Here is a 14,049-nt window from a genome sequence, read left to right as displayed (position 1 = left end):
CATTGTCATTAGTAACAAAAATGGACTTGAAACAAGTACTTTGAGGTTGCCTCTTCAAGGTTAGATCCATTAACTTTCACGTGATCCTATTAAGGCCTCCTTACCTAGAAGACTCTACACTTCAAAGAAGTAATGTTCTCCACTTTGTCTAGCATTGCCAATTGTCTTCCTGGAGTTTAAATCTTGAAGTTCACATTGAGAATAGCTGAATAGGAGAATTTACTTGACAATTTTGATCATGAATTAGTTTACTAACAAACAAGAGATTACATGACAAATTAGGAACATGAAGAACATTATGAAGAATGAGGAAGAAAAAACTATGGATCCTTTCTTAACAACAATTGAAAGGGATTCATCAACTATTTTAATTTTTTGATTCCTTGCACAAATTTTGTAAGAAAATAGATTGGAAGATTCGATCATGTGATCAATTGCACTGAAATCGATGATTCAAGGATGACTAGAAGTGGAATTAGCACTAACAAGAGCAGTTGTGTGTTAGTTACCTTTCTAGGCTAATGAACAAGAGGGAGACGGTCAGAGTTTACATTGGAAAAGGAAGATTAAAGCAGGTTATATAGGTGTTCTAGATGATTCTTGGTGAAAGGAAGCGTTTTTGAAGCAGCTTGTTGCCCTTGACTAGTATTGGTAACCTGGAAAGCTCGACCATCTCCACTAGGCTTCTTTTTCTAGTTTTGAGCCTTCTCTTGCAATTTCCAACATGTCTCATGAGTGTGCTAAACCTTTTTTGCAGTGATCACACTAAGGCCTTTTTGTGTTTCTTCAATCTCCATCTTGGTCAACTCAAGTCTCTTTGATATAAGAGCATTCAACTGTGGTTCTCTATTTAGCATCACATTTCGTCGAGCCTCCTCCCTTCGTACCTCAAAGAAGACTTTTCCAATGGATGGCAATGGTTTTTTGCTTAGAATTTGACCTTTGACCTCTTTCGAATCCTTGTTAAGTCCTGCTAGAAATACATTGGCTCTATCATTTTCCATTCGTTTCATGTATCTCACATTGTCATTGGGATAGTCCCATTCTTCATCATAAAACAAATCCAACTCTTACAATAGAGTCATCATCTCATTGTAATAAACAATCACTTCTCAATCTCCTTGTTTGGATGGCTAGTGCTTCATCTTTAACTCAAATATCTAGAAAGAATTTTCCATGTTTGAATAGGTGTCAAGAACGACATCTCAAACTTCTTTGGTCATCAGTAAGAACATATAAGGTTTCCCGATTGTTGGTTCCATAGGATTGATGACCCAAGCAATCATAATGAAATTTTCAAACCTCCATATTTTCAAATTCATATCGTTTTTTTGTTGGTTTCGTTACTTCACCGGTCAAATGGCCAAGTTTCCCTTTGCCACCAATCACCAATTTCAAACATTGGGTCCATTCTAGGTAATTCTTACCATTCAATTTGTGAATGGTAATTGTAGAGAGGAATTCAAATTGGCATAATCAAATTGTTGGAACAGTGTTGAGGAGATGGTTTGAGTGTTGTCCACATCCCTTCTAGAAGTGACTGAGCCTCTAGTGGCTTAGGTCATGGTGACTTTTGCCATATGAAATTTTTTTGATTAGGACTCAAAGCTCAAGCTCTGATACCATGTGAGCTTTTGAGAATCAAAATTCATTAATTATGAGAATTGAGAACTTACAGATAAATAGGGAAAGACAATTTGATAAAAGACTCAAACAACCTAACATCCTAACAAAGCCAGAACTAACCCAATTTGAGAAATAGAACAATTAGATAAATAACAACTAGATCTTATGCTTACAAAATAGGAATTCAAATTTATTTCCTACTCAAATTCTTAACTACTAAATCTTCGACAACTTCCTTTTTTATTCTCATTCTCATTGTTACAAAACATTGAAATGGAAACAAATAATCACTGCAACCTTACATTCTTAGGTATATTCAAACACAAAAATTGGAACCACCAAATTCATTCCTATTCAAGGAGAAATAGGAATACAAAAAAAAAGTATCCATTCTTATTCCCCATTCTCGCATACCAAACATGGCCTAATGGTCACTTGGTATGTGAAAATAGGAATGGAATAAGAATGAAAGTGGAGGTGAATTGTGACATGTAAGAGAAGAGTCAAAATCCTTATAGGAGTAGGCTATGATTTGCAGGGGGAGTGAATTTTATTTTATTTTCTATTCCCATTTCTTATTGTAATCCAAACATGGTAATGAATGGGAAATGACATGGATATCTCATTTCCATTCCCTACTCTAGTGTTCCAAATGCACCCTAAAAGTATTCTGTGCCAAGGTCTATGCACAGGCTAGATTGTTGCATTCTGACATGAGCATGGGGTGTTAGACTTGACGACCCCCTGATATAAACTGTCACAACCCAAATTCTAGGCAACCTAGAACTTGACCCATGACCCTAGGTCAAAGGTTTGACCCTAAAGGTTACACCTAACCAAGTTGGTAGTCAATCTTGATAACTTGATTTTTTTTTGTTTCTCAATATAACATCTAATTGCAAATATCAAATAAAATCCCCACTAATACAAATATTAACAAAAACATAATTTATATCATAATTTTATTTATTCCCAATATCTCAATAATTTTAGCACCCAATACAACAATTTTCCACAATTAAGCCACCACAACATCCAGAAAAATTTCTAATAATTCAAATGTCAACAAAAACACAATTCATACCATAATTTTACTTATCTCCAACAATCTCAATAATTCCTAACATTCAATACAACTATTTTTCTATATTTAAATCATCCAAAACAGTACCAAAATTCCAAAATAATCCGTAAATCACAAAATAAAATTATCAATAACCATAATCAGACTTCAAATAATACAAATAACATTTATTATCTCCCAAAAACAGAATACATAATTTTCTTCAGATTTGAGGTAGGGTGGTTTAACCCTAAAACTTTGATTTAATATTTTTCTTTGGAAAAAAATTATGTATTGTGTTTTTGGGAGATAATAGATGTTATTTGTATTATTTGAAGTCTGATTATGGTTATTGATAATTTTATTTTGTGACTTACGGATTATTTTGGAATTTTGGTAATGTTTGAAATGATTTAAATATAGAAAAATAGTTGTATTGAGTGTTAGGAATTATTGAGATTGTTGGAGATAAGTAAAATTATGGCATGAATTGTGTTTTTGTTGACATTTGAATTATTAGAAATTTTTTCTAGATGTTGTGGTGGCTTATTGTGGAAAATTGTTGTATTGAGTGTTAAAATTATTGAGATTATTAGGAATAAATAAAATTATGGTATAAATTATGTTTCTATTGATATTTGTATTAGTGAGAATTTTATTTGATATCTAGAGTTAGATGTTGTTTTATTGAAAAAAATAAAAAATAAAAAATCAGGTTATCAAGATTGATTGTCAGCTTGGATAGGTGTAACCCTTAGGGTCAAATTGACCCGGGGTCATGGGTCAAGTTCTGGGTTGCCCAGAATTTGGATCGTGACAACGTGGTATTAGAGCTCAAGGTTGCGATAATACTTGTGCTTGTGTGTTATGTGTGCTTACGTTCTTATGCTTTCCTTCTTTGATGCATGATATGTTCTATTAGTTGTTAGTGGATTTCAATTTATATGTTTAAGAAATAATGTTAAAATAAGTATTGAAAATAGCTTGAGTGTGCAAATTACATTTTTTTTTTGTGCATAAATTGCTTGTAATTAATATTGTTGATAATGATTGAATACAGTATGGATTGATGTTGCTGCTTCTTATTGAGACTAAATTGCAATCATGTTGCTATGTCTTATTGTAATTTTGATTATGTTGTGATAAATTGGTCTGAATGTTTCATTAATCTTAAGTAGAATGATTGAAGTAAGTGAAGGATTTGGATATAAGATTGGGATGTTTTGGAGACTCAGATAAGGCGATATGATGTGGAAAAAAAAAAAAAATAGAGAACATGTATGGATTGAAAATTATATTATGAGTATATGGTTATTTTTTTTAAACAAGTAATTAAGAGTTGAAGATTGCCTAAATAAAATTTCTTTGTATATTTATATGGGAATATGTCGATATGATTGGATTTGTGGTTGTGCTAGTATATTGTTATGCAAATGGATATATGCAATGCCTTATAGAAAAGGAAGAGATTCAAGTTGTTACAATTTTAGTAATGTATATTTGAGTAATGGTTGTTGAGTTCAAAAGCAATATGTATTATGTCTTAATCATGAAGCATGTTTGGATATGGTGATAAAAGTTGTCTAGGTTGAAGAGAAATGTGATTGGATTCGAGATAAAGTTGGAGATTGAGTTTCTTTCAAACCCTGAGTGGTCAACTAGCAGGCCAACCAGTTTACCAGCTAGGGACTGTGAGACCTTCTTTTTGTTTTATCTCGTTTATCACATCTCCCTTGCCTTGTTATTGTGACATTTAGTGTGATTGTTTATATTATATGCATCTTAATGGGAGATATGGTGTGTTGTTGAATGACATGGAAAAGATTTTATTAAAAGGAAGTGTTTAAGGTGACTTAGGAGATTTAATTGACTGAAAGTATTAAAGAGATGTAAGGCATTTGAACTAAGGGGTTCTAATAGGAAATAAAAATCAAGTGATGTTATAATTATTTGGACATTTGGGACTGCAAAAATGAAATATTTAAAAATATTATTGCATTTGAGTTATAAGATATACTATGCTAGTAAATTATGAATCTATTGAATGCCAAAAAAAAAAGAAAAAAAATCTGGTTATCAGGATTGATTGCCAGTTTGGATAGGTGTAATCCGTAGGGTCAAACCTTTGACCTGGGGTCATGGGTCAAGTTCTGGGTTGCCCATAATTTGGGTCATGACATAAACACTGGGTAGGGCCATATATATGTGCTTGTAAGTTCTGAACATAGAGTGATGGAGTGACCTAAATTCTTGAAACTGCTATTAACTAATGAAAGAAATATGAAGTTTTCATAACATTCCATGAATGTAAAGACCTAAAAAGATGAACTTTGTTGTAACACTTGTCTGTCACAGAAAGTATAGATGGAGAGATTTCCTGCATAGTATATACCAAACTTCACAAATATGGTGCACCAGTGAAGTAGAAAATATGTACCATCTTTACCTATCTGATGAAGCCACTTCTTGTAAATTTAAGATGTAAACTTAAGATATTAGTCTGCCAGTGCTTGATTTACTTTGCATCCCACACAAGATAGACTGGGCCATTTTTGGTGTGAATATTCTTGACAGAAAGTTTCCAATTGATTGTTCCTATTCCTATGGGGTTAATGATTGATTGGTATTTAATTTATGCACGCCTTAGAAATTTGCTGAATATTTTTACCATAGCTATACCTGCAAGTTTGACATTTCATGATTCTAATTTGATTGTTCTTTTTTAGATCTTGTAATGCTTTAAAATCTACAGAATTATATCTTATCTCATAAGAAACTCAGTGCTTCTTATCATTTTTCTTCGGTTGTTTAATACCCGCATTTCTTTTTTTCTTAAAGGAACTTGCAAGAGAAAGACTTCTGTTAGAATTGGCACGAGAACGTGCAATGGAAAGAGATGCAAGTCAAGATTCTCGAGCCAAGGAGAACTCTTTGACTGCTGCTGCTGTTGGTGCTTCCCTTGGGGCTGGTATTGGCATTGTCCTGGCTGTAGTCATGGGCGCAGCATCTGCATTACGGAAACCATGAAAATTTACCATTCTTTTATCACATTCTTTCTTTATGACGTGCCCTGGGATGCAAAATTCAGGTTAGAGTCTATATTCATTGGGGTTAAGCATTAGTGGCCATTGAAACCTTATTTGTTCCTTCTTTGTTTTGTAGTTTATAGTTTTTTGGAGCAATTGTGGTATTAAATTAAGTTTACCCTAAACGTTATCATTGATTTAAATTAAAAGATGGGGAAAAAATCAATATTGGGAGCTAGAAATTTGAGAGTGATGTGAAAGCTAGAAATTTGAGAATGATGCGAATTGGGGTTTAATGGATTGTAAACATTTAGGCTGGTGTATATAGAGGAGCCTAATCTTCATGGAAATGATGGAACCTCAATTTCTTTATCTATGCATCTATCGCTTGACTTGAATTTTGAGTATCCTACTTTCAGGCAATTCGTAGGTCGAAGAGACAAGGGTAATGGTTTTTAATATGTTGTTTGAACAAGTAAAATATGGTTAAAGAAGAAAAACTCTTTTTGATTGGGGTTCCTCTTGTACAAAAAATGATATAAATTGGAAGAATCCCCATTGAATCTTTAATTATCATTAGAGTTTTACCTCATGTGTGACTTTCTTTGTATTGATTGTTGGATTCAAATCAAAGAATCTTTAGGTTCTGTTCGTCTCCAAGGAGGGGGAAAACAAATGTAGGAAGATATCAAGAAAAAAAAAAATGTGTGTATATATATAAGTAGAGAAGTACGAAAAAAATCTTCATTTATAGGACAGAAAGAAGAAAAATAAATGTAAAGAAGCACATAAGAAAAAAACAATAAGTTAATTCTAACTCTTTCGAGATCCAAAACGAAGGTTATGCATGATGCAAAACAAATCTAGGAATTTGTTGATAGATGGAGTGGATTGGAAGAACAAGGCATGTAGTGTGGTGTATAATGGCACATGTCTTCCTTGACCCTTAACCACATGCATTGCCCGATGCCTAGGCGTACACAAGTGTGAGCTGCACTTAAACTATCATCCTATATAGTTCCCTTCATTCCGACTTCTCTCTAATTTGATGATTTATGAAGTTTTCCTCTTGCCCGTCTTCCCATCTTGCCTTTAGACTATGTTTGAAATATTGGAATAGAGAATGAGATTCAAGAATTAATTTTTGTTTTATTTATTATTAGTGTGCTTGGATTGATTTTGACAATAAAAATGGAAATAAGAATTAAATCATTATTATGGAAATTAAATTCTATTTTCACTAAGATCTGATTCTTATTTTTAGCATGGTAGTATGATTCTCTAGGGAGTGGAATATGAATGAAAATAGGATAGGAATAGATGAGAACTATAATGTCATTTGGAAGAGAGGAATTAAAATTCTAGATGAATCAAAATTCCAGAGTAGGATTCGATTGGCATAATAATTAATTACTTTTTATTCATGCTCCCATTCTTTAAGCAATCCAAACATATAAATGAATAAGAGATGGAATTAATTTCTCATTCTCATTTTTTCTTTTGATGTTGGACACATAAGTATTGCATTAGGGAATGGGAAAGAAAACATGATGGAAGTCCTATTATCATTTTGGAAAAGTAATCCAAACATGATACGAATGTAAAATAAGGTTCTATTTCAGTGTTCTAAAATATACCTTATTTATTTTCAACTCACTACTAAAGTTTTGTTTCTACTAAAATGAATTTATATATATTCTAAATTCCAAACCCGTCTCATTAAGCATACCGTCCAATTGCCATCTTTAAATTTACCTTTGTCCAAAAATAAATAAATAAAAAGTTATTCTTTATTTCTGAATTTTAAATAAAACTTTATTTTTAAAATGATTTTTAAGAATTATTTCTCATAGTTGTATTTTAAAACTAAATCCGAAACGTAATAAAGGACTCTCTCGATCCATTTCGATTTCCTCTCTATTAATTTTCTTTTCAGATCTAACCAATGTTGTGTGTATTTTCCGTTATTTCATGGGTTGGGATTAGGTCCAATGGCATTTAAAAGAGATCTACCCATTCAAAATATTCAACAACCACATCTTGGCCTTGGACCCCTTTCACACTTACCAAAATACCCCCTACATTTATTTTTTCCTCAAGGTACAAATTGAACAACACAATCAACCAATTACCATTATATATATTTCAATTCCATTACTCTGTACCAATTGCACTCTTCTTGTTTTACATATCTTCTCATTCTTTTTAAGATCCAAATTTTATTGTACATTTTCAATGATTGAGATGAAAAATTCTATAAATACCTTTTGTATCTTAGAAGTTTTCCTTTCTTAATAAGTTTAGTACTATGAATATTTTTTTTTCATTTTAGGTATTATTTCATGTATAGTAAATTCACTTTCCTTATACGTTTTATTTAGAGATGATAATGGAACATGTTTTGTTGAGGCACTTATCACATCTCCTCTAATTTTTTTAATGGAATCATAATAAGAATTATTTTAATTGAATGAGACAGGTTGGGATGAGGGCTACTTGTCCTGAACCCGTCCCATTACCATCTTTAATTTCATTTGACCAATCAAAAGAGTTTCTTGGCTACATAACAAGTAGTTTAGATATGAATGGATGTTAGGAAAAGAAATTAAAGAAGAAAAAGAAAAAAGAAAATTAAAAATATTTTAAAATTAATAAATTATTTTTATATGATGTTAAAAGTGCTTTGATAAAATCACTTTCAAATAGGCTTTTAATATCAATTATTTGTAAGTAAAAGCATGTATGTTTGATTCCTGCAAATCACAAAAAAGTGGGAGTATTTCATTTTTATTTAATCCTTTATTTACTTGAACTTTGGATTGAAAAGTTCATATGGATGTGGTTTGAGAAAACCCATTCTCCCACCCTTGTTTATGAATCAAATTTCCAAATTCAAATTTTATGGGCATTACCTAATTTGCCCTTGTTTCTATAATAAGTGATAATTGTTGCTCCTTTAATATAACAATATATTATTATGTCACTAATAATTGTTATTAACAAAAGGAAAGAAAAATTAATTAATTATGGTTAATTTTATAAATAATTGCATATTAAAAAATAATGGAGGAATGTCTTTTTATAGAAAAAAACTATAATAAATTCAAGAAATCAATTTACTTTTCTATATGATCATTTAATTTTCTTTCTTTACAATGATAAATCTAAAATAAAATGAATAAAATTGTTATGGTAAAATTATACACTTTCTTGTATTTCCATAGGCAAAAAAGAACATATATTAAAATTACCTAAAATAGGCGTAGTTACACACAAAACATATAAAAAAAAATGCTCAAATATAAATGAAAAAAGACGATATTTTGAATCATTTTTGCCTCATTCATATTTTTATTAAAATATCCATCTATATTTTATCGATATTTTCATAAAATTCAAGTACCAATATATTTGTTTTTATTGAAATTTTCATTATTCCGAATAAGAACTTAAATTATAATATATGAGATTACTGTTTTTCGACACTATTAATAGCTATAATTTATTTAATGATTAAAATGAATTATTAAACAATCAACAATCTAAATTTTAACCTTATTATAAAATAATAATTAAAGGTGGTATAAAATAATAATCTAAATTTTTAATCATAGAATTGTAATTTTAGAGGTCCAACTTGCCCAACCAATACCTACTTGAACTTTTGGTTGGTGTACGAAAAGTTTGAATAGGCTATGATTGAGATTAGGTTAGAAAGTTATCAATTGTATTAGGTTTGAAGTGGGTTAAAAGATTTAGGAAAAATATAATTATATTATATATTATTTTAATAAAATATAAAAAATAAAAAATAACTCTAATGTTTTTTACTTTTAATTATATTACACATAATGAGCTTATTAATTTCTTAATTTAAAAATATTTTTTAATAATTTAATATTAAATTATATAGTTAAAGATTTATTTCATGATTTTGAGATATTTAGATTTTAATATTTTATTTTATACATTTTAAAATAATTATTTTGTTTGGTAATTAAAGCTCTAATTCTCTATGAATATGATATATGCCATATTGTTTTTTATTTTTTTAAGTTGATATTAAAAGGAGAGACAATATTAAAAATTAAAATTGTCATATTTATAATGTATAAAATTAAGAAAAAAAAAAGTAAATAAAGAAGAAGAAATATTTAGGCCGGTTTGGCAATGTTTTTTAGAATATTTTTCTTTTCTCTAAAAAAAAAAAAGTAAATGCATTTGATAAACAAAAATTGTTTTCTATTTTCTATTCTTAAAAATAAAAAATATATTTAAAAAAAAACATCTGTTAATTGTTTTCTGTTCTTAAAAATAAAAAAGCATGTTATTTTTACAAATCATCTTTTAGTTGTTTTCGCTTGTTTTCTAAGAATTGTTTTAAAAAAATAATTATATAAACATGTATAATGATTAAAAATAAAATATTAAATATAAAAATTATTTTTAAAATATATTTAAAAATATTAAAAATAGTTTAAAAAGATTTTAGATTTTCAAACACTTTTATTTTACAAAACATAGTAGAACATTTTTTAAAAGTTGTTTACAAAAAACTATTTTTTAGAATTATTTTTGAAAATAGTTACCAAGATCCTTATATTCTTGACACTAAAATAGTATTTGTTTTCTAACTGAATTTTTTTTATTTAGTTAAAAGCAACCTAGAACTTGTTAGGTTGTGTTTTATTATTTTGGTTGATATCGATAAATTATTTTTAGTTGAATAGAAAAATCAAAATATTATTTATTTATTTTTAGTTAGTAAAAAAGCAAATACCACCTAAAAATCCAAATATTATTTTTTTCTATTTATATAAATATAAAAAAATCAAATTATTATTATTAAAAAAAATAAAACAAAGACAAAATAATTATAAAATGGGAACACGTACAATTAGGACAGGGGAAAGGCGAAAAATACTTTCCTATTTTACTTCCTACCGTCTACCGCCATGACTGCGCCAATCACGCTCCGCGCATTTCCCTTCCAAATATTTAACACCACTTTCCGCGTTCCCCATACTCCCCACATCCACCATAAGATAATAAAATAAATATTGAGATTACGCGGATTTTGAAGTGAGGAAAATCAAAAATGGGGGAAGAAGGAGAGGAGTATCTCTTCAAGATTGTAATCATCGGGGATTCTGCAGTGGGCAAATCCAATTTGCTCTCTCGGTATGCTCGCAACGAGTTCGATCTCCACTCCAAGGCCACCATCGGAGTGGAGTTCCAGACTCAGTGCGTCGACATCGACGGCAAGGAGGTGAAGGCGCAGATCTGGGACACCGCCGGTCAGGAGCGCTTCAGAGCCGTCACCTCTGCTTACTACCGCGGCGCCTTCGGTGCTCTGCTGGTTTATGATATCAGCCGCCGCTCCACCTTTGAGAGCATCGCGCGTTGGCTTGATGAGCTCAAGAGTGGGTGTTTCTGCTTTTATTTATTCATTTGTTGGTTTGCTTGTTTTCTGTGTCTTGTTTGCTGTTATGGTTCTGTTTGTTTGCCGAGAAAGTGTGGGAGAGTCGAAGAAATTAAAGTTTTCTTTTCTTTTCTTTTCTTGTTTAATAGTATTGGCAGGAGTTCCGATTGTTCGAATTGCTTCAATTTTGTTTAGTTTGAGGTTTTTTAAGTGTTCTCTGAAATTTTGAGTGATAAAAAACGTTTAGGCTCTGGTTGGAAGCAAAGAATTTAATTAATAGAATGCCTCGATGGGCTCAAGAGATGGTTGTTTGTTTTATTATTTATTTATTTAGTTTTTGGTGTTTGGTTGCTGAGAAAGTGAGGCAATTGAAGTTAAAATCACTAAAATTCAGTAAAAGGAATTTAATTAATGAATGGCTGATGATCTCAGTAGCGAGTGTTTCTGCTTTTTTGGTTTTGATCGTGGTTAGTGTTTGGCTGCTGAGAAGTGTGGGAAAGTGACGGAAACTTGACCATAAATAGCTTAAGCTCAGTTTGGAGCCAAAAGAGTTTGATCAATGGAAATGAGTGGGATTGGATTTGATTTTCCCCTTTTTTTTTTGCTGATTAGTGTGTTTCTTGATGGAAAAGTGAGAAACTGAATTTCATTTTAGTGACTTTTGTGCCAGCGGCATGAATTTCTATGTTGAATTGGTTCAATTGTGTTTAATTTGGGTTCTTGCTTTCTTTTTTAACTCACCTGGCTTGGTTCTGTTTGGCTTCTGAGAAAATGTGGGAAAAACAAAATGAATGGAAACTCGAAATCTTGAATTTTCCATGTTTGCAATGAAGAAAGGGGACAATCCACCCAAGTAAAAGTAGTATATGTCTTTGGCCTAGTTTGGTTGCAGAGAAAATGTAGTGAAGTATGACAAATGGAAGCTTTCAAGTGTTCAGGGTAATCAACTTGCAAAAAATAAAGCAGTTTAGGCTCTATTTCAAACCAAAGGAATTGATTTATTTGGAAAATGAAAAGGCTTATACTTGATTCCATTTCTATTGTTTGGCATTGAGAAGCTTTTCTTCCTTTGTCTTGCTGATTGCCATGTTTGGCAGTTGATAAAATGTGGAAAGCCTGGGAAGCAAAAGTTTGGTGTGTCTCAAAACTCTAGTCATGCTTTGTTTGGAACCTAAGGAATTTGATTAATGAAAGGGAAATGATTTAGATTTCTTGTCCTTTGAATCATTTGGCATTTGAGAAGAATTTAAAAGGTATGAATTTTGCTGTCCAGCTTTCCAAACGTTATTCAATTCCAATTCCTTCTCATTACAAATCTTGGTTGTTTAACACATTGAAAATTTCTAGTTTTGGAACAATTCCTTTTGTTTTCATCTCAAACAAAATTTTGGTTTGCATTCTTTTCCTCCAAAATCACATGGGTATCTTTCATTAACGCCTGCAACTGTTTTTTCCATGGTGTCAAAAGAGAGCACTTTAAAAGCTTGAATCCTGCTTTTGCAACTCTCTCTCTCTCTCTCTCTCTCCCCCTCTGGGGATTCAAGTGATTGGAAGTATCATTTTTAAGCCATGTTAGCATATAGCCAGAATTGATGCTTGAATTTTTAAATATTACTTCTGAATTTAGATATGGAGTGTGTCTGAAGTGTATCCAGGCATATCCCATCAAATATGTGTTTTACATGTATCATGTCTGAAAATTTCCTCATATATATATTACTTGTTTCTTGAGAGAGTGTACATGAGGCCAGAGATTTTCAATGTGTGAACAAAAGCTTCGAAAGCAGCATTTAACAAATCTGGTACATTGAGTTTATACGATGAAACCTGTTTGGTTATTCCATTTATTTATTGGTGAAACCTCAATATTTAATTTGAATCTGGTATTACCTATGTAGTCTTCTTTCTCGTTTTCTGTTGGTGATGGGCAAATTCTCATAGAGGATATGAATATTCTTACATTTGTATTTGATTTTAACTAAGTTTAACCATTTATAAAATAATTGTGCAGTACATTGCGACACTACAGTGGCGAGGATGCTGGTAGGCAACAAATGTGATTTGGAGAATATTAGGGATGTGAGCACTGAGGAGGGAAAAAACCTGGCAGAAGCAGAAGGATTATTTTTCATGGAGACATCTGCACTTGATGCTACTAATGTTAAAACAGCTTTTGAGATGGTTATCCGGGAAATATTCAACAATGTCAGTCGCAAAGTTCTACACTCTGATTCCTACAAGGCTGAATTGTCTGTGAATCGGGTAAGCCTAGTTAACAATGGGGCAGCTGCATCAAAGCAAAACCAGATCTATTCTTCTTGCTGTTCCAGATGATTTGTCTGTCTATTTATTTCGGTTTTGTATTCTTTCTCCATTTCCTTGTTGATTATCAAACTAGTTGCTTTCTCAAAGGTGGTTGGTGCTTTTTCTCATTGAAATCATTCGAACTAACTTGGCCAATAAAGTGACTTTCACTTCTGTAGTAGTATTTGAAGGCAAAGAAGCCATCAACTTTGAAGAGGTTGGTGAAGTGGATACAGTAATATGATTTCTTCTTCTTTTTTTTTCCATGTGTGTTTCAATGAGATTACTATATATGATTATTGTTATTGTTATTGTTCTTGTTCCAGTTTTCAGGAAAAGCCATGATCAAACATTTCACATTGTTGTCTTTTTTTTCTTTCGTGATATTCATAATCGTGTCGTATCACTTTGTTCATTCAGTCAAAGCTCATAAATCATTTGTTCAATCATAATTGAGAACTCATCATTTGTGTAATTATTGGTTTAAATATCAGTTCATTACCCCATAGTCATGAATTATAGAGACTCCATGTTAATACAGTGAGCTGTTCTTTTCCAAATGGAATGGCATGTTATTAGTGGGTCAACAATCCTTTTGTTTTTGAAAC

General features: G+C 31.1%; 2 protein-coding genes across 2 annotated transcripts in view; both read left to right on the top strand.

Annotated features, from left to right (window-relative positions):
- Nucleotides 1-6,113, top strand: part of LOC100261774 (uncharacterized) — a 30,104-nt gene extending 23,991 nt beyond the window's left edge. Inside the window, exon 14 of the mRNA XM_059738245.1 lies at nt 5,528-6,113. Within this exon, the coding sequence (XP_059594228.1) occupies nt 5,528-5,716 (189 nt within the window). The 3' untranslated portion in view covers nt 5,717-6,113. The remainder of the gene's footprint in view (nt 1-5,527) is intronic.
- A 4,532-nt stretch (nt 6,114-10,645) lies between these two features.
- LOC100254995 (ras-related protein RABA5e) lies at nt 10,646-13,752 on the top strand. Its single transcript, XM_002263326.4, has 2 exons — nt 10,646-11,138; nt 13,149-13,752. The coding sequence occupies exons 1-2, from the start codon at nt 10,814-10,816 to the stop codon at nt 13,469-13,471; spliced, it is 648 nt and encodes a 215-aa protein (XP_002263362.1). The 5' UTR covers nt 10,646-10,813; the 3' UTR covers nt 13,472-13,752.
- The last annotated feature ends 297 nt before the right edge of the window (nt 13,753-14,049 follow it).

This window comes from Vitis vinifera, chromosome 7 (genome assembly GCF_030704535.1).
Source record: "Vitis vinifera cultivar Pinot Noir 40024 chromosome 7, ASM3070453v1".
Classification (NCBI taxonomy): Eukaryota; Viridiplantae; Streptophyta; class Magnoliopsida; order Vitales; family Vitaceae; genus Vitis; species Vitis vinifera.
Note: the sequence above shows the minus strand (reverse complement) of the source record. Positions and strands in the feature narration are given on the sequence as shown.